The sequence below is a fragment of the Herpailurus yagouaroundi genome, unplaced genomic scaffold, assembly GCF_014898765.1.
Source record: "Herpailurus yagouaroundi ecotype Mexico unplaced genomic scaffold, PumYag 29, whole genome shotgun sequence".
NCBI classification, from domain to species: Eukaryota; Metazoa; Chordata; class Mammalia; order Carnivora; family Felidae; genus Herpailurus; species Herpailurus yagouaroundi.
In genome coordinates, this window is record NW_024412377.1 from 58755486 (window position 1) to 58783123 (window position 27638).

Consider the following 27638-nt stretch of genomic DNA (forward strand, 5'->3'; position numbering starts at 1 on the left):
ATAAAATTAATAATGCATATTATATATATATGTGTGTGTGTGTGGTATCTTTGATTTTGGTATCACTTTGATTTTTGTATCACACACTATGTGTGTGTGTGTGTGTGTGTGTGTGTGTGTGTACATACACACACCAGAGTGTTTGTGTGTGTGTATGTATATATATATATATGTATATATATGTATATATATGTGTATATATATGTGTACATATTTATATGTATATATATATATATAATACATACACACACCACATACACACACACTATTAACATAGATGCAAAACACCTCAACAAAATATTACCAAACCAAATTCAACAATATATTAAAAGGTTCATACACTACAATCAGGTGGAATTTATTCCAAAGATGCAAGGATGGTTCAACATATGCAGACCAAGTAATGTGACACACCACATTAACAATATGAAAGATAAAAATCATGGTCATCTCAATAGATTCAAACAAAGCATTTCAACATCCATTTACGATAAAAACTGTCAACAAAGTAAGTACAGAAGGAATGTACCTCCACATAATAAAGGTTGAATATGACAGACCCACAGCCAACATCACACTCAGTGGTGAAAAGCCAAACACTTTTCTTTTAAGATCAGGAACAAGAAAAGGATGCTAACTTTTGCCATTTTTATTCAACACAGTATTGGAAGTCCTAGCCAGAATTATTAGACAATAAAGAAAATCCAAATTGGAAAGAAAGAAGTAAATCTGTCACTATTCACAGATGTCCTGATACTATGTATAGAAAACCCTAAAGACTCCACCAAAAAAATATTAGAATAGGGGAATTCAATGAAGTCACAGGGTATTAAATTACCATACAGAAATCAGTTGCATTTCTATATACTAATAACAAGGTATCAGAAATTAAGAAAACAATCCCATTTATAATTGCATCAAAAAGAATAAAATACCTAGGCATAAATTTAACCAAAGAACTGAAAGACCCACACTCTAAAAAAATGTAAATCACTGATGAAAGAAATTGGAGATGACAGAAATAAATGTAAAGATATACCATGCTCATGGATTGGAAGAAGTAATGCTCTTAAAATGTCCATACTACCCAATTAAATCCACAGATTCAGTGCAATTCCTGTCAAAATACCAATAGCATTTTTCACATATATAAAACAAACAATACTAAAATTAGTGTGGAACCACAAGACCCCAAATAGCCAATGCTACCTTGAGGAAGAACAAAACTAGAGGTATCACACTCCTTGATTTCAAGATATAAATACAAGCCTATAGTGATCAAAACAGTATGGTACTGACACAAAAATATCAATGGAACAGGATAGAGAGCCCAGAAATAAACCCACATTTATATAGTCCATTAATCAGTGACAAAGGAGGCAAGAATATATAATGAGAAAAAGACAGTCTAATCAATAAATGGTGTTGGGAAAATTGGACAGCTACATACAAATAGTGAAACAATATAACTTTCTCACAGCATACACAAAAGAAACTCAAAATGAATTATAGACCTACATGTGAAACCTGAAACTATAAAACTCCTAAAAGAAAACATAGACAGTCACCTCGTGGACAACAGCCTTGGAAACATATGTATGTATATGCCTCCTTAGACAGGGCAAACAAAAGCAAAAATAAACTATTTGGACCACACAAAAATAAAAATCTTTTGCATAGCAACGAAGCAAAAAAACAACCTACTGAATGGGAGAAGATATTTGCTAATGATATGGCCAAGAAGGGGTTAATATCCAGTATCTAAAATAAAGAATTTATACAACTCCAAAAAATAATAATAATCCAATTACAAAACGGGCAGAGGACTTAAATAAACATTTTTCCAAAGAAGACTACAGATGGGAAACAGACATATGAAAAGATGCTCAACATTACTAATAATCAGAGAAATGCAAATCAAAACCGCAGTCAGATATCACCAGTCAGAATGGCTAGTATCAAAAAGATAAGAAATAGCAAGTGTTGGCAAGGATGTGGAGGAGAGGGTATTCTTGTGCACTGTTGGTGGGAATGTAAATTGGTACAACCACTGTAGAAAGCAATATGGCTCTTCCTCAAAATTTTAAAAATAAAAATACTATATGATCCAGTCATTCCACTACTGAGTACTTAGCCAAAGGAAACAAAAACATGGATTCAAAAAGATACATGTGTCCCTGTATTTATTGCAGCATTGTTTACAATAGCCAAGATATGGAAGCAATAAAGATTTGATACATACCTACATATGTATATGTGTGAGGAATATTACTCAGCCATAAAAAATAATGAAGTCTTGCCATTTGTGACAACATGGCATTATGCTAAGTGAAATAAGCCAGACAGAGAAAGACAAATGCCATATGATTTCATTTATATGTGGAATCTAAAAAACCAAACAACCAAACAGAAACAAACTCATAAATAGAAAAAAACTGGTGGTTGCCAAAGGGAGGGGATTAGGGGTAAGGGCAAACAGGTGAAGGCGATTAAGAAGTACAAACTTCCATCTATAAAATAAGTAAGTTATGGAGATGAAAAGTACAGCATATTAAATATAGTCAATAATATTGTAGTAGCATTGTATGGTGACAGTGACTACATTTATCACGGTGAGCATTGAGTAACATTTACATTTGTTGAATCACTATGTTAACACTTAAAACTAATATTATATGTCAACTATACGTCAATAATAAAAATCAAAAAGTAATTTAAAAAATGAAGTGAAAGAGATGTCAGAGAAGTTTGTATCTATATAAAAGTACCATAATATTAAGGCATCCTGGAAGGACAGCAGCTACCTTGGAGAGTCTCCTGGACTTAGCCTGAATAAGAAAGAAACTTCAGTCATTTTAAGAAAAAATAAAATACCTAGGAAAAAATTTAACCAAGGAGGTGTACCAGAAAACAGGTTTTTCACCTGTACTCTGAAAATTATAAGATGGATGAAAAAATAAATAAAAATGACACAAATAAAGGAGAAGGTACTCTGTGCTCATGGATTGGAATTAATATTGTCAAATATGTCCATACTACCCAACGAAATCTATAGATTCAATGCAATCCCAATCAAACTACCAAAATATTTTTCACAGAACTAGAGCAAAGAATCCTAAAATCTGTATGGAACCACAAAAGAAAAGCCAAAGCAATCTTGAGGAAGAACAAAGCTGTAAGCATCACAATCCTTGATTTCAAGATATACTACAAGACTCAGGTAATCCAAACAGTATGATACTGTCACAAAAACAGACACATAGATTAATAGAGTAGAAGGCTTAGAGAAAAACCCACACATACATGGTCAATCAATCTACAAGGGAAACAAGAATATAAATGTGGAAAAGACAGTCTCTTCAATAAATGATACTGGGGAAACTGGACAGCTACATGCAAAAGAATGAAACTAGACCACTGTCTTACACCATATACAAAAAAGTAAATAAAAATGGATTAAAGATTCAAAGTTGATTAAGACCTGAAATCATAAAACTCCTCAAAGAAAGCATGCAGTAATCTCTTGGACATCAGCCTTAGTAACATATTCATGCATGTGTCTCCTCAGGCAAGGGAAACAAAAGCCAAAATAAACTATTGGGACTACACCAAATAAAAATATTTTGCACAGCAAAGGAAACCATCAACAAAATGAAAAGGCAACCTATAAATGGGAGAAGATGTTTACAAATCATACATCTGATAAAGGATTAATATCCAAAATATATCAAGAGTTTATACAACTTAATATCCAAAAGCAAGTAACTTGATTTAAAAATGGGCAAAGGATTTGGATATTTTCCCCAAAAAGACATACAAGTGGCCAAGGGCACCTGAAAATATTCTCAATATCACTAATCTTCAGGAAAATGCAACTCACAACAATGAAATATTGCTTCATGGTTGTCACATTGCCCAAAAGGCATATATAGATTTAATGCAATCTTTATCAAGATTTCAATGACATTTTTTACAGAAGTTGGAGAAAAAATCCTAAAATTTGAAACCACAAAAGACATGAATAGCCAAAGTAATCCTGAGAAAGAAAAACAAAGCAAGAGGCATCATACTTCCTGATTGCAAGCTATACTATAAAGTTATAGTAATTAATACAGTAGTGGTATTTTAAAAAGACCAGTGGAACAGAATTGAGAACCCAGAAATAAACCCAAGCATATACAGCCAACTAATATTTGACAAGGGAGCCAAGAATACTCAATGGAGAAAAGACAATCTCTTTAATAAATGGTGATGGGAAAACTGGATATTCACTTATAAAAGAATGAAAGTGGACCCAAATCTTACACCACTCACAAAAATTAATTCAAAATGGATTAAAGACCTAAATGTAAGAACCAAAACTATCAAATCCCTAAAAGAAAACAAGAAAAAACTCATTGACATGGGTCTTGGCAATGATTTTTTTTTTTATATATACGACACCTAAAGCACAAGCAACAAAATCAAAATAAACAAACAGGACATCATCAAACTGAAAAGCTTCTACACAGCAAAAGAAACAACTAACAACACAAAAAGACAACCTAAAGAAAGGGAGAAAGTATTTATGAATTATATATCTGATAAGGGGTTAGTATCCAAAATATTTTTTTTTAAAAGTCCTACAACTCAATAGCAAAATTAAAATAATCCAATTTAAAAATGGGCAAAGTGGGGAGGATACCTGGCTGGCTCAGTAGAGCATGCAGCTCTTGATCTCAGAGTCATGTTTGAGCTCCACGTGGGCATAGAGATTACTTGAATCAATGAATACCTACCTACCTACCTACACACATACATACATAATAAAAATAGGCAAAGGACCTGAATAAACATTTTTTCCATAGAAGATATATGAATAGCCAAAAGGTACATGAAAAGATGCTCAACATCACTAATTGTGAGGGAAATACAAATCAAAACCACAGTAACACCTCACACCTGTTAGGACAGCCATCAAAAAGACAAGAGTAAATGCTGGCAAGGATGTGGAGAAAAGGGAACTCTTGTGCACTGTTGGTAAGACTGTAAATCGGTGCAGCCACTATGGAAAACAGTATAGAGGATCCTCAAAATTTTTAAAATAGAACTTCCACATAATCCAGCAATTCCACTTCTGGAATTCATTTCCAAAGGAAATGAAAGCTGTATGTCAAATATATATCTGTACTCCCATGTCCATTGCAGCATTACTTACAATAGCCAAGACATGAAAACAACCTGTGTATTCATCAACAGATGGAGGGATAAAAAAGTTGTTGTATATATTTATAATGGAATATTATTCAGCCATAAAGAATGAGGAAATCCTGGCATTTGCAATGACATGGATGGTTCTTGATATTATGCTAAGTGAAATAAGTTAGAGAAAGACAAATACTGTATGATCTCATATGTGGAATCTTAAAAATAAATAAATAATGAAAACTTAGAAAGAGATCAGATTTATGGTTACCAGAGGTGGGGTGGGGGGTGGGAATGGGAGGAAGGTGGTCAAAAAGTACAGGCTTCCAGTTATAAGATGAATAAGTACTAGGGATATAATGTACAGCATGGTGATCATAGTTAACACTGCTATATGATATGTAGAAAACTGTTAAGAGAGTAAAATCCTAAGGGGTCTCATCACAAAGTGAAAAAAAAAATTTTAAAGAAAAATAAAAACCATTATCTGTATGAGATGACAGATATTAACTAAACTTATTTGGGAAATCATTTCATTATACACATAAGTCTATTATGCTACATAATTTAAACATATATAGTGATGTATATCAACTATATGTCAATAAAGTTAGGGGGAGGAAAATAAAGTTCAGTAAAGTTCATTTGAACCAGTGCTACAACTAAATTGCATTCCCGAGGACATGGTGGATCCCAGCTTAAAGTATCAATGGCTAATGGTTAGTAATGGTTATTACTTCTTTTTGGTTGATGCACCCAGGCCAGGGGTCAGAGCCCTTGTTAGTTCTAAGTAGTAGCAATAAACCCAAATGTTGGCAGTCAGAATTTAGGAACCCCTTTGCTGGTTTTGCCCACTATTCAGTTCCTTCTGCAGTCTTAGCACCCTCACATACTAATATAATTGTTACAATGATAGTCATGCTTGTATATACGATTTACATGTTGTTCTCTCCTACAGCTACATGTTATAGTATATATTCATATATATACACAGATACATATACATACTATTATTGTTATTTATACGATTTGCCTGTTGGTCTCTCTCAGGTAGCTGAAGATAGGGACTTTTATTAATCCGACTGTATTTTAACCAAGAGTACACAACAGAATCATCCAGCCCGTATTCCCTAGGGGGCTGATTCAGCAGCTGCAGAATCAGCCCATCAGCAGTGCTTTGAGAGAGCATCACAGGTGGCTTAAAATTGCATGCCTAATAGAGAGCAGCTGGTCATTGAGGTGGTACAGCCTAGGGGTGAAGATAGCGAGCTCTGGACTGAAATCCTAGCTCCACCACTTACTATTTGTGTAAGCTTGAACAGAGCACTTAAACCTATCTGTTCCTTGTATGTAAAGTGGGGATAATAGTGCTTGCCTGAGAGTGTCGTGGGGATTAAATAAGATAAAACAAGGGTAGCTCTGAGAACACACTAAGCCCATCATAAATTCTCAAAATGCATTGCTTTGTTGGTGTTGTTCATCCCTGCATTCCAGAGGAGGCACCGAGCCTGACATTAGCAGAGATTTAATGCTCAATAAATAATAAATGCACAGGGAGCTGTATGATATTAGCAAAGAGAAGAGAAAAGAAAAATTAGTAAGGAAAGAGGATAGAAGGATGACCAAGGAGATGGGAAATAGAGAGGTATGGTAAGGAGTCCCCAGCAGTTGGCTCAGGAAACCCTAAAAATCCTTCCTCATTGTTGCCAAATTATTCATTCTGCCTAATAAAATGTTGGCAAGGTCTTAAACTGAAATTTTCAAACTCATAGGATTAAGAATTTTGATGGCCTTCTGCATTTGTTCCAAACGAAGCAACCCAATAAAGCCAAATTTCTTTTTCCAGAGGAATTTATCATTCTGACCCCATCTAGTGGTTTCCTTTGGATATGATGACTCTAATTTGGGATCAAGATCCTCAATAATTCTGACTGCATTCACTTTTGGACATGTTTTTTAAAAATCCTACCACTCTCCCTTTACTTTCTTGACTGTTCTTCCCCATGGCTGCACATTTGATTGTATGAATCCTCCACTTGAAGTTGGGGGTCTCAATCCCAACAGCTCACCACCTTTATTCCTATATCCATGCTTTGATGCATTTTCTTTCCAAAATGTTCTATCTCAAGTGTTTTATCCCTTTCTCCCTGAGATGACTCCATGGAAATAGCAATGGTTTGAGGAGTCAAGTAGTCCTGAGTTCAAATCCAGCCTCCACCACTTATCTAGATTTATGACCCCTCTGAGTTCAACTGCCCATATATAAAATAATTTCTACCTATGTTGTGAGAATTAAACTGGGATAAGGTATATAAAGTACCCAGCACAGTACCTGCCAAAGTATGAGGGGCTTATCTTCGTTTAGTTCAGTCTCAACTGCTAGTAACAGGCATTAGAAATAACAAGAGCTTAAATAAGATGTGGCCTTATTATTTTTTATAACATAAAAGGAGTCTAGAGGTGAGCCATTCATGGCTGGTATGGATGACCATTAAAGACACCTAGGTCAACAGGGATCTAGACTCTCTCTGAATGACCATCATCCTTGAGACTTCCATTCTCAAAGTCACCCATATTTACATGGTGAATGCTAGGACTCCAGGGATCATAACCACATTTCACCCAGGTAAAGGAGGAGAGTGGGAAGAACAAAAGGGTGCCTGTATCATAGCTATGTCATCCTCCTTTAAGGTTCCCAGGAGACCGAGATGACAACTACCACTTACATCATGTCAGCCACCCATCTCTCCAGAGGAAGCTGTGAAATGTAGTTCTTTACCTGTGTACAATGAGGCACCCTAGAAAACAAAAAAGTTTGTGGTATTTTCAGGCTATAACATGGAGACTTCAGGGGCTATGCTATGCTTTACAGTTTCCTCAGCATTTCACACCTCAGGGCAGACAATGCATATATAATTCATGAATCAGTATGGCTGATTAAATGTTTAAGTGGTTAAATGGATCAGGTCTGAAGACCTAAGTTCCAGACCAACCCTACCACTTCATTGTTATGTGACCTTGAGCAAGTATGTAACCTGTCTGCTTCAGGCCATTTCCTCACTTGTCAAGCGGTCCTTGTGGGCACCAACTCAGACAAGAGATGCAAATTACCTAACGCAATGCCTATGTCTAGCCCTCAGCATGTGTTAAAGTTATCACCACCACCATCATCAACATCACCATCATCATTATTATTGTTAGGAGCTATTAAATTATTAGGTAAGGTAAGGAGGTACCAGATGTCTCTTACTTTTCTTTCTGCCTGTGTACATCTTCCTTTGCCTTCAGTAGTCACCCCAGGGACGTCTGGATTTGCAACCAATTATGTTGAAAGAACCTGGGCTCAGTCAGCCTCATTTTATTCACTTCCAGTTATCCAGTCAAGACTAGCTGAATCTCAAGAGTCCCTCTCCTTTGCCCCTAACCAGAGTCTAGTCACCCAGCTCTGCCTTCTGGGACAGATGCTCTTCACTGTTCAGATCAACTTCTAAATAAATATTAAATTATGTCTAGATGTGTTCCACTATTCCTTTCAAATCTAAGTAAATCAGTTCCCTTTGTTGGAATTCCCCAGCCCTGATAAGGTCTTCCACTGATATCTTGCATCCTTGACAGTGGCAAGATTTTTCTCTAGATAGGAGTAAAGAGGTTCACATAGCAATAAGCCTTCTTATTCCCAGGTCTTTGTGAAATATGGATTTCTTAGACAACCTCCCCACCCTCCTAGCTACCTTTACTTGAGTTTCAGAAGAAATCTTGGCATCTGCTCTTAAAGATCATTAGCTACTCAGCTGGTGATGTGCCAAAAAAAAAAAAAAACCAAGAGGGTTGAAAGTGTGCAAATATACATATTATCTTGCTCTCCAAGGTGGCCAGGCAGAACAGTCAGAACCCTAGTGCCCAGGGCTATTGTGTATGGCTAATTCGTGCAGTGCACATGTTTCACCATTCACACTCTCTATGACATGATGGCATTCCTTATAATTGTGTAGTGCATGGCCTACATAACTGCTCAGGGCAGCCATGCCCAGATTAGTCATCCCTGACCATAAGCAGCCTCATTTTGTATCCTAGTGCACCCTACAAATGTTACCATTTTCTTTGTGTACCGTGATGTAAAGGAGTTTAGAAAACACTACTCTAAATAACTTCAAGGTGGGTTCTTCCTCCAACGCACACTCATTCCCTAGCCATGCCAGCCATGTCCTCCATATAAGCCAACATGCCCAGGTGTTATCTTCCATACCAAGCCCATTGTGTTTTCTTAGGTCCATGGAAGAAATCTCTTGTCCATTGATTATGACCGGAATATTCGGACAGAAAAGATCTATGATGATCACCGGAAGTTCACTCTGAGGATCATTTATGACCAGGTGGGGCGCCCATTCCTCTGGCTCCCCAGTAGTGGGTTGGCAGCAGTCAATGTCTCATACTTCTTCAATGGGCGCTTGGCTGGCCTTCAGCGTGGAGCCATGAGTGAAAGGACAGACATTGACAAGCAGGGACGAATTGTGTCCCGCATGTTTGCTGATGGGAAAGTGTGGAGCTACTCCTACCTTGATAAGGTAAGTGAACGTGCTGCCCTCACTCAGCTGGAGCTTTCCCTTATTCACACTCCTCTTTTTAAGCTGACCTGATATGCTTTGCCATAAGACATTGAACATCTTTACTTTGACTCTACAAGGTCTCCCCTCACACTTCCATCCTCACTGGGAGGGAGGAAAATCTGAAGGAAAATGTTATTCATAGCTCATCACTATTACCAAAAGAAAAAAAGTGCTAGACACTCAGTAATGGCAAAAAGAATGAATTGTCTAATTTTATTCCCAAAAAAAAAACCCAAAAAGTGCTGCGGAAGCAGACAGAATTATCCCACTGGTATCACGGCTAATCATTATTTATGAATTGGAAATGCAGTGATTCATTTATGCCTTGCCTGAAGTTAAGCTATCAGGGTAGGGAATTTTGCCTAAATCTCATGCACACAGAGCAACATCCTCCTACTTGACCTATTGGCTGAAACAGCCAATGGATTCTCTCTACCTAATTCCCTGTGTCTGAAAGTGCCAGATTCAGGTCTTTGTGTGAGAAAGGGTCAGGTTGGAGCAGCAGTAAGAAGAGATCCCTTGGTTAAATCTACTCCTGAAACCATTGTTGCACTATATGCTAATTTGGATGTAAATTTAAAAAAATAAAAAATAAAATCAAGGAAGGAAGGAAGGAAGGAAGGAAGGAAGGAAGGAAGGAAGGAAGGAAGGAAGGAAGGAATCCCTTGGGGGCACAAGTCAAGACTCATGAAGGCTGTCCTGGTCATCTAGTCATTAGGCGGGGGCTTGCTCAGCCTGGACCTCTCATCTGTACTCACCTTGATAGGGGTTCCGTTTCTATTTCTTCCTTTCTTGCCTCACAATTACAGTAGTCACTTGTAGACAGAACTGTGACCCTCTCTATAAGAGTGGGGCTGTCGTCCCTTTGGTCACCCCTGAATCCTGTTCTCATTATGCCACAAAATACTAGAATGGTTGATGAGAGAAGGCAAGAATCTCCCAATTGCCTGAAATTTGAGGCCATTTTATTCCCCCCCAAATCTGATGATTCTGGGTTATGTAATCTTCTCAGTATTTTATAAATGGAAGATATACCTTCTCTTTAGATTTAATGAGGGGTGATCAAAGCATAGTATGTGTGTCATACCTGTCTCCTGCTGGGCCAATGGTAGTCATTTCTAAACAATCACAGGATTTCTTGTTTGAGCCTAGAGGCAAACTCAGTGCCTATCACCTCAGTCCTTCAAGCCCTCTCTACTCAAAGTATGGTCCAACCAACATCAGGATCACTTGATAGCTTGTTACAAAAGCAAATTCTCAGGTCAGATCCCCCCTTCTCCCCCAACAAACTACTAGATCAGAATCTGCCTTTTAACAAGATCCCTGGTTATTTCATATGCACAGTAAAGTTTGGGAAGCACTAGTCTGGGTAGTGACCATGATCCATCAGAGTTAGCATGCCCAGTGAAATCAATCTAGTCATAATCTCTGGTATAAACTTCCCATCCTTCCATGGCTTTTGAATTACCATTTTGGGGAATGGAACAGATTCTGTCCATTTGAGTGCCTGGTCCTAAAGAACCAAATCATATGTTCCTCCCCTCTTTCCTTCCTCCAGTCTATGGTCCTCCTGCTTCAGAGTCAGCGTCAGTACATATTTGAGTATGACTCCTCCGACCGTCTCCACGCCGTCACCATGCCCAGTGTCGCCCGGCACAGCATGTCCACCCATACCTCCATTGGCTACATCCGCAACATTTATAATCCCCCTGAAAGCAATGCTTCAGTCATTTTTGACTACAGTGATGATGGCCGCATCCTCAAGACGTCCTTTTTGGGCACTGGGCGTCAGGTATTCTACAAGTATGGGAAACTCTCCAAGCTATCAGAGATTGTCTATGACAGTACTGCTGTCACTTTTGGGTATGATGAGACCACTGGTGTTTTAAAAATGGTCAGTCTCCAGAGTGGAGGTTTCTCCTGCACAATCAGGTACCGGAAGATTGGCCCACTTGTGGACAAGCAGATCTACAGGTTCTCTGAGGAAGGCATGGTCAATGCCAGGTTTGACTACACCTATCATGACAACAGCTTCCGGATTGCAAGCATCAAGCCCGTCATAAGTGAGACTCCCCTTCCTGTTGACCTCTACCGCTATGATGAAATTTCTGGCAAGGTGGAGCATTTTGGCAAGTTTGGAGTCATCTATTATGACATCAACCAGATCATCACCACTGCTGTAATGACCCTCAGCAAACACTTTGACACCCACGGGCGGATCAAGGAAGTCCAGTATGAGATGTTTCGGTCCCTTATGTACTGGATGACGGTGCAGTATGACAGTATGGGAAGGGTGATAAAGAGGGAGCTAAAACTGGGGCCCTATGCTAACACCACAAAGTATACCTATGACTATGATGGAGATGGGCAGCTCCAGAGTGTGGCTGTCAATGACCGCCCAACCTGGCGCTATAGCTATGACCTCAATGGGAACCTCCATTTGCTGAACCCGGGAAATAGTGTGCGCCTTATGCCCCTGCGCTATGATCTCCGGGATAGGATAACCAGACTCGGTGATGTGCAATACAAAATTGATGATGATGGCTATCTGTGCCAGAGAGGGGCTGACATCTTTGAGTATAACTCCAAGGGCCTCCTAACAAGAGCCTACAACAAGGCCAGTGGGTGGAGTGTCCAGTACCGCTACGATGGTGTGGGGCGGCGGGCTTCCTACAAGACCAACCTGGGCCACCACCTGCAGTATTTCTACTCTGACCTTCACAACCCAACCCGCATCACCCATGTCTATAATCACTCCAACTCAGAGATAACCTCACTCTACTATGACCTCCAAGGTCACCTCTTTGCCATGGAGAGCAGCAGTGGGGAGGAGTACTACGTTGCCTCAGATAACACAGGCACTCCTCTGGCTGTGTTCAGCATCAATGGTCTCATGATCAAACAACTGCAGTATACGGCCTATGGGGAGATTTATTATGACTCTAACCCTGACTTCCAGATGGTCATTGGCTTCCATGGTGGACTCTATGATCCCCTGACCAAGCTGGTCCACTTCACTCAGCGTGATTATGATGTGCTGGCAGGACGATGGACCTCTCCAGACTATACCATGTGGAAAAACGTGGGCAAGGAGCCAGCCCCCTTTAATTTGTATATGTTCAAGAGCAACAATCCTCTCAGCAATGAGCTGGATTTGAAGAACTACGTGACAGGTGAGGACTTTACCACCTCATTTGGGCAGTGGCTCCCTGTGGGGTGGTTGTCCTGGTAGATTGTCAGGAACTTCAAAAGAAGGTCTTACTTCTGATGACAGGGGAATCCTGGAGAGCTATAAACACTGGTCTGTACAGTATCTAGAACAGTCAAGTGACACCAGTACAGAGCAGTCTTCAGATCTGTTTGAAGATGTCCTGACCATTTTCAAGCCCATTTAGTTGAAATAGCTTTTATAAGAGCCCTTCCTACCCCAAGAGAGGAAAGCAGACTCATGAAAGGGGAAATAATGGGACTCTGGTGTCTGAAATATCTGGTTCAAATTCTCTTCTACTTACAAGCCAAAGGACTTTGAGCTCAGTGTCTTAATTGTCTGAGCTGTAGTTTTCTTCTCTGTGAAAGGCACTAATAAACTAACCCCACGGGGTAACTGCAAGAAGTAAGTGTACTTAATACAGGTAAAGTTTAGTGCCTGGCAAATTTAGACAGTCAATATTCACAAAAGAGTATCTGCTCATGCTATAACTATTATCTTGACAAATGAAGCATTGAGTAACCATAGGCATGAGATGACTAAGACCCAGTTCCTGACCTCACAACCAGGCTGCCAAGATACAAACACAAACAGCCAATGATAATGCAAAGCAGAATTAAATCTGTGCTACTGTATAGATGTCTGTTACCTATTCAACAAGCATTTGTACAGTGGCATTATGCTAGATTCTAGGGATACAATGATGAACAAGACAAATGCCCTTCTCTCAAAGGGGTGTGTATGTGTGTGTAGATGACTTCAAATTTGAAAACTGTGACACAGTGCACAGAAGGGCCTCATGTCATACTGGGCCTGAAGAATGAAGGGGATTTGGGTTGGCAGATATGAGCTCAAGGCTAAAGAAAGACTATGAACAAAAGTCAAAAGGACATGGGAAGCTTGGAGAAGGGTATGGATAGAGAGGCTGAGGAGGGCAAATAATCTACTTCCTCACGAAAAGTGAGAAATTGGTAAAATGAGGGTCCCTATCCATCCATCCACATACCTCCATCTATCTTCCATCCATTCACCCATTCAACAAATATTTTCATAATATCTAACATAGACTAAGTACCAGAGATGCAGTGGAGAACAAGATAAAGTTCTTATCCTCAGGAAAATAAGAAAATCAGGATGGATGGATGGATAGATGCAAAGAGACCAACTTTCAGCAAGGAAGCCAGGGTCATCTCACCTGTCCATGCATTATAGAGTAGAAACAGTAAGGACCCCAAGTCCAGGACCCTCCAAGTTCTGGGAAACCCACAGCTTTTGGCCATGAGCCAAGGAGACATCAAACTCAAAAGGTCCTTACCTTCAGGTGACCAGGGGTCACTTGCCCACCCTCAGAAATGGAAGCGGCAACTAGTTGAGCACAGGGCTGCCCTCAATGTCTCATGCTACAGAAAGATGACCTTAAAGATCAACTTGTGGCCATGTGGTATCTCATTGTCAAGTTCCAGAGCCTTTGAAGTTGAGCCCAGCATTCCCCCTACAACTGAAGCAGCTGGTACCTCTTGAGCACAGGAACTATGGGCCAGCTAGTTCCCTCCTGTTCTCCCCACCACCACACCTCATTGAGAGGTCCTTCCATGATCTCTCTTCCCCATGGCTCAGCATGACTTTTATCCCCCATTTCACTGCAGTTTCAAATTAAAGGACCTGTCAGGAAAACATACATATACATATCAGGTAAAAATAAGTGCTATGAGATAAAATAGGATAAGGTTTTAGCCAGAGAATGATGGGAAAGTTCTCCTATATTAAAGGTGCTCACAGAGGGCTGAGGAGACAACATTTGAGCAGAGACCTTTATGAAGAGGTGGAAGGCAAGGAAGAGTGTTCAAGACATAGGAAACAATGAGAATAGGAAGGTAGACCATGCCTATCTTAGCCTTAGGAAAAGAATTCCCTCACCCTCCAGACTGTGCTTCCCAAAGCCCTGGATAACTTAGGGATGAGGCAGCTAGTGTCAAATAAAAAGGAAGCCTTCTCAGAGTGGGCTGAATGGACACTTAGAGCTGCCAAGGCCCAAACAAAATCATCCACAGAGCACAGTCAACCTCACTGACCCCCTCAGCTATTTTCCTGGTTCTTCTGAAAAGGACAAAAAAGAATTATCAGAATTTTCTGAAAAGCAATATGCCTTTCCTCATTCCAGTGCTTCATGGAGACTCAATAAATGGGAATCAAAAAACTAAGTCCAACAAAATTGAATCCAGAAACCATTCAAAAGAGTCTAAAATAAAAGGTGGCATTAGAGAAGCACGTGTATAGAGCTGATGTGAACAGTCCAAGCTGGGGAAAGGAGGGCCCAGGCAGAGTCATAGCAGGCACAAGCCCACAACTGCTGCCCATTCAAGATGAGCTGCCCCCTGGAGAGAGGATCCCAGCAGAGAACACCAAATCATTCTCTGCTGTTTGAATGTTGGCTAATCTGTAAACCCCGTCTAAATTAGTCTTAATTTGCCACTTAGGAGACAAGCAGAGTAGTTGAACTTGCCGCTCACAATTTAAGCAGAAGTAATTAAGATGTAGTCAGGAGGAACACAGAGAACAGAACCTTCTCTCTCCAGTGCTCAAAAGAAATCGTTGAATGTTTTGGAAACAGAGCTCTCTGAATGCAAGAGGCAGCTGCTGAGGCTGGGGGGAGGTTCTGCTTCCTCCTGAGAACCAAGTACGAAAGAGGACGGTGTTGAGTGCCCGTTAGACATCCAGGCTGGAGCAGAGGTGTAGCCATCCAGAGGGGTGAAAGAAGGCCAGAAGTGGTTCTTTTCCCACCCATGGGCTCCTAAGCAGCACCCTTTCCAACAAGTATTTTTTTAAGGTAATATGTTGACAATTAATATATCTGTGATAAACAGGTATTAGGGGAAAGGATGTAAAAAAAACATACTGGGAGGCAGACTCCCTCCCCCAACAACCTGCAGGGCCTCCGTCTTTTCCAGTTTGGACATCACAGGAAGCTCCTCAGTCCCGAACAAATGGGGACCTGTGCCCATCCCCACGTCTGGCCTGTAATTTAGGCCTGTTCATTCCGATGTTAGAACCCTAGGTACACCTCAAGACCCCAGTTTTGGCCTTGCTCCTCACTTCCTGTGTGACTTGGATGAAATCTTCAACTTTCTGAGGCTTTATTTCTTCATCAGCAAAAGGGTGAGAATAGCGCCCACCCCATGGGGCTATGAAAAGTAAATGAGTCCTGAAGTGTGAAATGCCTAGCGCAGTGCTAAGACTAATAAAGGATAGGGATGCATTTGTTATTTACAGGCAGCCACAAACGTGGTGGAGTTCATAGGTGAAGAGTGGAGATGCCACCTTTGCATAATTTTCTAAGGAATGTGGGGAGGGGTCTCCAGATCCACCCTGAAACAGATCCAAACTCTGGCCTGAGTGGCACTGGTTCGGCAAACCTGAAGCCCCAGACAGATGTGAGCTAAGCAAATGTCCTAGGTGTCATCCGCCATGACTTGTATTTTCTTTCCACCCTTTCTTCTCCCTGGCGGGTCTGTGGGCTCACAAACCTCAGGCATCTGTGAGGATGATAGGGTTTTGTGGAGTTTAATTTCCCTAAGTGAAGAGGGAGGCGCAACCTCTTTCTCACATTACCCTCTTCTCAGATCTATACTTAACACCTAAGATGCTGTTCTGACAGTGTTTTCAGAGACAGACAGTATGCTCCGTGGCCCCAACATAATCACGTACTCTGAAGAACATGAGAGAAGGACAGTAATGAGCCATTAGGAGCGTCCACCTCGCTGGCTCCTGCCCCAGTGGCTCCCTCTCTACAGACTATTTAGGGAGACTGTCACCAGATAACACTAATTACTCCAAAAAGGAAGAGGGGTGTTTGTGTGGTGCTGAAAGTGCCTTCTAGCAGAATGGAGGAGATGAGAATGTGAATAAACATTTCAGAATAGGTTTAGACTCCGAAACTAAGCCACGTTAGAAACTTTAAGGAAAGAAAAAGAAGGTAGATGACTTGTGCTATGGGTGTTCATGGGAGTGGCCATTAAAGTTTCCAGTCTCAAAGGCAGGGGGTTCTCAACATCATCTCCTGAGTACTAAGGAGGGATCCCTGCAGTGAAAAGATCAGGATGGGGAGAGTCTTTGAGAGCAAGACTTCTCATGCCTTTCTGGGAATTCCCCACATACCCTATGTACCCCTCACGAAAGAGAGGATGATTTTATATGGTGCACAGATGAGGTATTAAAGAACATGGAAACACAGATGAGGAAAGTTCGCCTCTTTAGTGCTTTTTATTCTTCCAATCCAGTCTAGGAAAGAGTCTCCACCCAATGCTGGTGTGTACTTCACACCTCATTAACACTTCCAATCTCCCCCTTTTAACGGAGAGAGCAGGTCTGAGACTTCCCTCAGGTAACAAAAATCCTTCTCTAATTTAATTGCATGGCTTTGTTTTCTTTAATTTTACAGTTATTCTGTTTGCATCAAGTGAGTCGGCTTTCCCATTTATGATAGTAACATAAAGTTTCTTTTTTAAAATGGACTTAAGTGAGGGCACCTGGGTGGTTCTGTCAGTTAAGCATTCAACTCGATTTCAGCCAACATCATGATCCCATGGTTTGTGGATTCAAGTCCTGAATTGGGCTCTGTGCTGACAGCATGGTGCCTGCTTGAGATTCTCTCTCTACCCCTCCCCATTTACCTGCGTGCTGTCAAGTTTGTTTATTTTGGGGGGGGGGGGGGGAAGAGGGTCATGCATGCACATGATGGGGGAGGGGCAGAGAGAGAAGGGGACAGAAAGAGGATCCAAAGCCAGCTCTGCGCTGACAGAATACCCAATGCAAGCCTCAAACTCAGAAACCATGAGATCATGTCCTGAGCAGAAGTTGGATGCTCAACCAACTGAGCCACCCAGGTGCCCCTAAGTTTATTTATTCTGAGGGAAGCCTGGGTGGCTCAGTTGGTTGAGCGTCTAACTCTTGATTTTTGACTCAGGTCATGATCTCACAGTTTTATGAGTTTGACCCCCACATCAGGCTCTGTGCTGACAGCACAGAACCTACTTGGGATTCTCCCTCACTTTCTGCCCCTCCCCTGCTCATGCTCTGTCTCTCTCAAAATAAATAAACTTGAATGAATAAACAAACATTAGAAACTAAAAATAAAATGGGCTTAAATGGAACAGGCAGATTTGTTTTTTCAATCAGTAACTAAATACCTGGATATGGCAAAACAATTGCACTGAGTAACCATGAATATCCAAAGTGGGGAAATTTATCCTCCACAGCAGCCAGCACCTACCTTGCACAGAATAGGTGCTCTGTAAATATAGGATCATTGCTGGATTAGAGACAGGCTTCTCTCTGCTTGATGCAAACACACTTCTTAAGGCAACTGCAAATCTGTATTCTTAAATGACTCTTATATGGGCTATCCCTAACAGAGTAGTTACCAAGTTATTGAAGGAACTAGTCTGTGCCCAAGGATGATGGATGGACTGTGGATCCCAGATTCCCTCTCATCAGAAGGTTCTTTTATGCCTATATATTTAGTAGCAAAGCTAACATTAAAACCCTCACAGCAGTCCCAGGGCAGGAAGTCTTCTTAACCTCTTCAGAAGTATGCTCTTAGGTACCATTAGTTCCTCTGTCAAACTTACACTAGTCAGGGCAGCTTTTGCCACATACATTCAGTGTTCTTTCATGCATTCACTCCATGGAAACTTACCAATCACCTATTTTGTGCCAGGCATTATCACAGGACCTGGGAGGGCATCAGTGGATAAAACAAAGTTTTTACCTCCCTGCCCGGAAGGAAATTACATTCTGAGAGAGACAAACAGTAAACAATAAGTACACAAATGATACATTTGTCCCTATTACTTTAGGGACAGAGGGGTGGAGACAATGAACAGAGTAAGGGGACTTGGCATTGCTGGTGGTGGAGAAGGGGGACAGATTTTAAATGTGGTGCTTGGGTTTGTCTTATTGAAGAGGCAACATTTGAACAAGACTTAAAAGAGGTCAGAAAGCCAGAAAATACTTTTAGGGAAGTACACTCTGGGCAGAGGAGTTTGTTGATGCAAAGCCCCCAAGATGAGTGTGTGCCTGACATGTTCAAGAAACAGCATCAAGGCTGGAGCTGTGTGAGCAAGGAAGAGAAAGGGAGAACCTGAGGTCCAACAGATAATGAGTGCCCTTATAGACCAGTAGGAAGACTTTGGCTTCTTCACTGAGAAAAAAAGGGGGTTTCCTGGAGTGTTCTCAGCAGAGGCATGGCATGGTCTACTCCAGGTTTAAAGGCTCGTTCTGGGAGCACCTAGGTGGCTCATTTGATTGAATGTCCGACTCGTGATTTCAGCTCAGGTCATCATCCCAGGGTCATGGGATTGAGCTCCACATCAGGCTCTGCATTGAGCATGGAGCCTGCTTGGGTTTCTCCCTCTGTCTCCCTCTGCCCCTCTCTCCTGCTTATGCTCTCTCACTTCTCTCTTTCTAAAATAAAAAAATAAAATAAAGCCTGGTTCTGTCTTATCTGCTGTGCTGGTAAGACATTGTGGGGCAGCAAGATGGAAGCAGGGAGGCCACTTAGAAGTCCAGGTGAGGGATGATGGGCCAAGGTCAAGGTGGTGAAGTGACAAGAAATGGACACAGATTCTGGGTCTGTTTTAAAAGCAAAAGTAGAGGATTTCACCCTTTACTCGGCAATTCAGCAATTTCACACCTAAGTTTGTATATAAGCAAGAGAACTGAAAATGGGTTTTCAAACAAAAATCTGTGAGTAAAACCTACCCAGATATCCATTAACTGATGAATGGATAAAGAAAATGTGGTATATACAAACAATGGAATATTATTAGCCATAAAAAGAAATGAACTATTGGTACATGCTACAACAAGGATGAACCTTGAATACATTAAGTGAAAGAAGCCAGACACAAAAGGTCACATATTGTATGATTGCGTTTATAAGAAATGTCCAGAATAGGCAAATGCACAGAGATAGAAAGCAGTTTGGTGGTGGTCAGGGACTGAGGGGAAAGGAGAATGTAGAATGACTGCTAATAGGTATAAGGCTTCTTTTTGAGGTGATGAAAATGTTCTGGAATTAAAGAGTAATGATGGTTGTACAACATTGTGGATATACTAGAAGCCACTGAACTCTGCACTTTAAAATGATTAAAATGATGAATTTTATGTTATGTGAATATTACCTCAATAAAAAAAAGTAGAGGATTTATCAGTAGATTTAGATGTGGAGAGCAAGGAAAAGAAAGGAGTTAAGGATGGTAGCTGGAAGGATGGAGTGGCCATTATCTGGGATGGAAAAGTCTGTGATGGGACAGGTTTGGGGAGGAAGATCAGGGGTTCAGTTTTGGACAAAACTTTGAAATGTAATTAGATATATTAGTTTAGAGTTCAAGGAGAGACACAGGATGGAGATAAAAATTTTGGAGTCAGCATCAGCATTTAGATGGTAGCTAGGGCCCTAAGGATGGATAAGATCACCATGTTTGTGAGAGTAGATAGAGTGGAGATGTTCAGAGACTGAGTCTAGGGCATTCCAACATTAAAGAGATCAGGAGGGGGAAACTGGGTGGCTCAGTCAGTTAAGCGTTTGACTTCAGCTCAGGTCATGATCTCGCAGTCCATGAGTTCAAGCCCCACATCCAGCTCTCTGACAGCTCAGAGCCTGGACCCTGCTTCAGATTCTGTGTCTCCCTCTCTCTCTGCCCCTCCCCACCTCACACTCTCTCTCTCAAAAACAAATGAACATTAAAAATTTTTTTAAAAAAGAGATCATGAGGCAGATGAGGAGGAACCAAGAAGGGACAAAGAATGGCTACCACAGTAGGAGAAGGACAAGCAAGTGAATGTGTTGGCCAGAAAGTCAAGCATTCAACCTGTCAAATATTTCTGATAAGTCAAATAAGATAAGGACCCAAGATTAACATATGACTTAGCAACATGGAGGTCATTCATGACCTTAACAAGAGTTGGTTCAGTGGAATAGTTGGGGACAAAGTCTGGTTCAAAGGAGAATAGGAAACAAGAAGTGGAAAGAATTATTTTGATCTTGAGAAGTTTTTATCAAGGAGGGTGAAAGAAAAGATGGTAGCAAATGGGAGAATAGGGACAATAAATTTATTTTTATATAAATTTTAATATAAATATTTGAGAGAAAGAGAGAGCATGGATGCATAAGGAGGAGAAAGGCAGAGAGAGGAAGAGAGAGAGAATCCCAAGCAGGCTCCATGCTGTCAGTGCAGAGCCCAACATGGGGCTCCATCTCACAAACCATGATATCATGACCTGACCCGAAATCAAGAGTCAGACACTTAACCAACTGAGCCACCAGGTGCCCCAGGAATTTCTTTTAAGGTGGACATTTGGTAGCATTTTTGTATGCTGACAGGGTTGATCCATTGGAAGAGGGAATAATTTGGTGCTATGGGGAAGAGAGAGAGAGTTGCTGGAGTGATATCCTTGGGTGGGCAAGAAAAGATGCTACCAACTGCACACACGGAGGGTTGACTTTAACAGCTCATCTAGATTAACAAGAAAAAGGTGGGAAATACGGGTACTGATTCTGGAAGGCCAGTAAATGTGATGAGAGTTTAGGGGAATTCCCCTCTGGCTGCATCAGGGTGTTTTTGTTTTTGTTTTTGTTTTCAGAATAGGAAACAATGTCAGCTGCTCTAGTGAGAAGGGAAAGCAGATGTTGAGGGTGTTAGGGGAGAGGAGAAATGTAACATCACCCAGCAGAATGGGAGATTGACTGATGGAGGAAGGGAATATTGTCAGGCAGCAGGAAGGCACAATTGAGGTTCACGGTCAAGAATTTAAAGGGACAACAGTCAGTGTAGTTAAGTTTGTTTCTCCAGACATATTCAGCTGCACAGGTCCAAATAAGGAATGGGCAAACATGTGGATTTAACCAAAATTGTGATTTTCACCGAGCAAGTGATAAAGTGAGAACGGGACACAGGATCTGGGAATATATGCAAGGAATGATTCTAATGATTGGCTATGGATATGTACTAGGTAAGAAAAAAGAACAACATGATGAGGAACAGAGACAAGAAGCTCAGGAGGTTTTGAAGGTCCCAGGGAGGGGGAGAGAGGATCAAGGAGCATGGGTGTCAGGTTACAAAATGAGTAAACTAGAAAGGAGTCCAGGTGGTGGTCAGAGGGTGATGTGCATGATTGAGATAATGGTAGATCAGAATCATTGGTGATGACAGGGTCCAGAGGATGAATATGGGGGTTGGGGGAGGGGGCATCGAAGGAATGAAGAGGCCAGAATGTTGGAAGGATTAATCCTTATATAACGAAGTCACTAAGAACGAATTTAGAAACAGGTGGAGAGAAGGACAGTGGAGCAGGAAATCACCAAGAAATTGCAGGTGAGTGAGTGGCTCAGGGGTCAGTAATGACTGCAACAAGGAGCACTTGTACCTCCAGGCCCAGCAACGGTAGGAGAAGTGGAGAGACATAGGGCATGATGTTGGGGTGCCCATTATAAACAGGGATAAGGAGCATAAAAGGGAGATTCCTGCTGGGCTCCAGGCCGATGCCATGGGTGCGACTTTGAGTGCTCAAGGGATTCATGTCCCAGGCTCTCTGCTGATCACTGTGGAAGGAGACAAGGCAGCCTGAGGGCCTCGGTCTTACTCTGAGAGCCTGAATCATTCAATGGACAGCAGGACCATGGGGCAAGAGATAGACTTCCCAAAACAAGGGACTCAGTCATGACCCTGGCAGGGGAAGGGAAGTCTTACTCTGGGCATGCAAGAGCACTCTCCTGGCCTCTCTCTGAAGAGTAGGTACCTGAAAAAAAGGGTCTCAGGAGCCAGAAGACTTTGGGCCTTCCATATACCTTTGGAACACCCTTTCTATAAAAAGCCAGCCTCAGGGCAGCCTCCTGCCCCTGCCAATGTCTTACGTAGTGTTAATAATCATCACTTATCCATCTAGTTGATCATTGTATGTCCATCTTCCAAACACATTAACTGGCCTATCACAGATGCCTCCTTAAATACTTGCCAAGTGAAGGAGTTCATATTTATTGAGCTATCTATGTCCCAGGCACTGTGACAAGTCCTTTACATGGATTTCTCCTTCAACTTTCACAACAACCCAACAACACTGGTCTAGCTATCATCCCAATTCACATCTGAAGAACCTGAAACTTAGAGAGGGGCAGGAACTTACCCAAGGTCACAAAGTAAGGGGAATCAAAACTAGATCTTCCGCCAGCACTGGCCTCCTACATCACCACATGGGGGTTATCAAGTGACCAAGGTTGGAAGAACATCCTTCCTAGGACCCATGTAAAGCAGCTCTGGGTCCAGACCAGGAGACCTTCACAAGCTTTTGCCTCCCTCCCCTGCTGGACTCCACACCCAACCACCCATTTTGTTTTGTTCTCTCCCCAAGATCCTCAACTGCTTTCCATCCATCATGATTCAGAAATCTTTATTTTTGTTTCCACCATAGATGTGAAAAGCTGGCTTGTGATGTTTGGATTTCAGCTTAGCAACATAATTCCTGGCTTCCCAAGAGCCAAAATGTATTTCGTGCCTCCTCCCTATGAATTGTCAGAGAGTCAAGCCAGTGAGAATGGACAGGTAAGCGGAGGTTCCTGCCAAGAATATGAATTATTGTACTCATTCCCTGTTGCAGACAGAACCGCATGGGAGCCAAGGGCACATCAGTAGGGGAGGAAAACATCAGAGCTGGGTATAAAAAGGTGCCTGAAACATTGTGACTTCCCAGGAAAGCGAATGTCAGGGCTATCACCTGTCTGGTGCAGCAAATATTTCTTCCCAACCTCAATTATGACCTTAATTGTGGTATCATTATCTGTTCAGGATATACCCTTGAGTCCCTCCTTGATTAACAATAGCACCGAGAAACCTAGTAGCAACCTACCATCTGCACTGTCTATAAGATCATAACCCTTTTGGCTTTTATGGGACATAATATAACTGTGGTTTGCAGTTTCTATCCCATTAAAGAACATTTTTATGCCTGACATAAAACCTCAGCATTTTATGGCCCAAATGTATACAGATGGAGTTTTCAGAACATAACTTGTGCTTGGGTCTTTCAGTGATGACCGAGAGGTGGTCAGTTTCCATTCGGGTGCTGCGGAGATACTGGCACGGTCAGACAGGAGGGGTGGGAAACAGTGTTCAGATAACCCCTGCTACAGAACAGTGCCCAGCAACATAAAAGTCTGAAAGGTCTCAGCTGCTCTGAATAATCATCCACACTGTGTAACTAGAGAGAGACAAGGAGGAGCTGGTGGGTAATTGAGAACAACGTCCTCTCAGCTCTGCCCTTCGGGGACCACTCAGTGGATGAATAGCCATCATTTCTCTCATTTATCTAAGTGCTGTTACCTCCCAAACACAGCCTCTTCCATTATCCCAGCCTGTCCCCCAACCACCAATTGAGAGGAGTTGTAATTTGTGAGTAGAGAGCTCAAGGCCAAGGAGATAATGGTGATTTCGTCCCTCTGCAGAACTGGGGCTAGGATCCAAAGCAAATGACTCAAAGCCCAGGGATATTCCCTCTGGCCCATAATGCCAGAACCTCTTAGTCTGGTGCTTCTGAAACATTAATATGCACACAAACCACCTAGGGTATGCCTCGTTAAGATGTAGCTTCTGACTCAGTAGGCCTGGAGTAAGGCCTGAGATTCTGCTTTTCTAACAAGGCAGGTCCCGGTGATTCTTCTGCTGCTAGCCATGCTTTGAGTAGCAAGGTCTTAACCCAAGGAAGTTAATGAATGCTCAGGGCATTGGCCTCGAAAAAAATCTAGGTCACAGCAGCAGGGTTCATAGCTTCTCAAACAAACACCCTGCCCTACAGGTCAGGATAGTCCTGGGTCTGAAGTGTGCAAGGCAGCTGCCAAACCATCTGAGGGCAGAGTGACTCTCTCTTCTCCAATAATGGAGAGACATGGTAAGTGTGTAGGCCTGGGTATAGATGTCAGCAAGGTGGCAAACCTCTGTACTGTCTTTTTAGTTAGGGTCACAGTTACAAGGCGGACAGGTCACACCATCAGAGCACTGGGAACCAGCCAGCCTCTGCTAGTTTCAAAAGGTAGGACGTATTAGCTGGCATCGTTACAGATAGAAGACTAGTTCTTACAGGGAGTCCAAGCATTCCCCTTTCTGAGCCTTTTTTTAATGAGCTTCTTGGCCCATGCAAAGAGCTGCCCAGACCATCATCTCAGCCTTCTGTGTTCTCTTCTGCCCACAGCTCATTACAGGTGTCCAGCAGACAACTGAGAGGCATAATCAGGCCTTCATGGCTCTGGAAGGGCAAGTTATCTCGAAAAAGCTCCATGCCAACATCCGAGAGAAAGCAGGCCACTGGTTTGCCACCACCACACCCATCATCGGCAAAGGCGTCATGTTTGCCATCAAAGAAGGACAAGTGACTACCGGCGTATCCAGCATTGCCAGCGAGGACAGCCGCAAGGTGGCTTCCGTGCTGAACAATGCCTATTACCTGGACAAGATGCACTACAGCATTGAAGGCAAGGACACCCACTACTTTGTGAAGATTGGCTCGGCCGATGGTGATCTGGTCACGCTGGGCACCACCATCGGCCGCAAGGTGCTAGAGAGTGGGGTGAACGTGACCGTGTCGCAGCCCACACTGCTGGTCAACGGCAGGACTCGAAGGTTCACCAACATTGAATTCCAGTACTCCACGCTGCTGCTCAGTATCCGCTACGGCCTCACCCCCGACACCCTGGACGAAGAGAAGGCCCGCGTCCTGGACCAGGCGAGACAGAGGGCCCTGGGCACTGCCTGGGCCAAGGAGCAGCAGAAAGCCAGGGATGGGCGAGAGGGGAGCCGCCTGTGGACTGAGGGCGAGAAGCAGCAGCTCCTGAGCACGGGACGTGTGCAAGGTTATGAGGGGTATTACGTGCTTCCTGTAGAGCAATACCCAGAGCTTGCAGACAGTAGCAGCAACATCCAGTTTTTAAGACAGAATGAGATGGGAAAGAGGTAACAAAATAATCTGCTGCCATTCCCTGTCTGGATGGCTTGGCGGGAGTAACTGTTATCTCCTCTCCTAAGGAGATGAAGACCTAACAGGGGCACTAAGGCCGGGCTGCTTTAGGATACCAAGTGGCAAGGAAGCTCACATTTTTTGAGTTCAAATGCTACTATCCAAGCAAGAAGTCCCACATCCTGAAGTAGACTAAAGCCTGGCTGAAAATTCTGAGGAAAACAAAACAAATGAATGAATGAACAAACACACAAAATGTTTCAAGTTCCCCTAAAATATGACCCACTTGTTCTGGGTCTACACAGGAAGAAAAAAAAAAAAAAAGACGTGAAATGTCTAAAAGGAACAAGAGAACAGAAAAAACAAAACAACAAAACACACAAAAAAAACAAAAAACAAAAAAACAAAACACGTACACACGACCGAAAAACAAAGACGTGAAGACAAGAAGGCCTCCTATTCTATTACCTCACTCATCCACACGTGAGCGACGCAGACACATCCACCAGGGCCAGCGTCACAGACCAGCTGAGGAAATCGATTCAGACTGCTTGTTGGACAAATACCACAGACGTTTTCGTTTCAACCAGTACAGGTGCATTGAAAACACGACTTTGGGGGTGATTTGTGTGTAGCGACCGGGGAGGGGGGTATACAAGTGAAACAGTGAGCACTGGAAATACTTTTTAAAGAAAGAAAAAAAAAAAACTAAAAACACACACACACAAAAGGAAATTACTATCAAAAAATCAAAGCGAGATAATACCGTTCAGCACTTAACTCTCAGGTCCCAACTTAGTCCGGCCTGAGTTAATTTATTTGAGCGCAGAGTGTACAATTTAATTCAAAATGGTGGCTATAATCACTACAGATAAATTTCATACTCTTTTGTCTTTGAAGATTCCATTGTGGACAGTAATACGCAGTTACAGGGTGTAGTCTGTTTAGATTCCGTAGTTCGTGGGTATCAGTTGCAGTAGAGGTGTGGCATTGTGACACTCTTGCTAATGGGCACCACTTCAGATCACCCTGTACATACATAAGCCTCAAGGCACAATCACCGTTTCAGATTTTAAATTATTAGTGTGTTTGTTTGGTCCAGAAACTGAGACAATCACATGACAGTCACCACGAGGAGAGAAAATAAAAAATTAAAAAAAAAAAAAAAACCACAAAAAATAAAAAATAAAAAAAAAGTCTAATAAGAACTTTGGTACAGGAACTTTTTTGTAATATACATGTATGAATTGTTCATCGAGTTTTTATATTAATTTTAATTTGCTGCTAAGCAAAGACTAGGGACAGGCAAAGATAATTTATGGCAAAGTGTTTAAATTGTTTATACATAAATAAAGTCTCTAAAACTCCTGTGGACACTGGTCTTCTGTGGAAATGCTTTGAGGTGAGGAAAATGTAAAGGCTGATGGAGGAAAAGGGAGCTTCCTAGACATACAGGCTGAGCTGGTATTTCAAACTTTGGGAGGAACTTTTGTTAGAAGGCAGCTCAATGCTCCCCAAACTGCTCTGAGTGCTAGAATGATCTCTGCCTACATCTGCAGCCCCCTTTTCTGCATGGATCAGAAGTGAGGAAAGTCTGGGCCTGGGGCTGGATCCATGCATGGGTGGGTCCCTCCAGC

General features: G+C 41.9%; 1 protein-coding gene across 19 annotated transcripts in view; it reads left to right on the top strand.

Annotated features, from left to right (window-relative positions):
- The window catches only part of TENM2 (teneurin transmembrane protein 2), a 1969530-nt gene extending 1942155 nt beyond the window's left edge, over positions 1-27375 (top strand). For 18 of the 19 annotated variants that reach the window (XM_040444168.1, XM_040444170.1, XM_040444166.1 and 15 more), the window contains 4 exons: positions 9453-9749; positions 11350-12964; positions 23467-23597; positions 25240-27375. In XM_040444168.1, coding sequence (XP_040300102.1) covers positions 9453-9749; positions 11350-12964; positions 23467-23597; positions 25240-26001 — 2805 coding nt within the window. In that variant the 3' untranslated portion in view covers positions 26002-27375. The remainder of the gene's footprint in view (positions 1-9452; positions 9750-11349; positions 12965-23466; positions 23598-25239) is intronic. The other variant, XM_040444289.1, reaches the window with a different exon arrangement.
- The last annotated feature ends 263 nt before the right edge of the window (positions 27376-27638 follow it).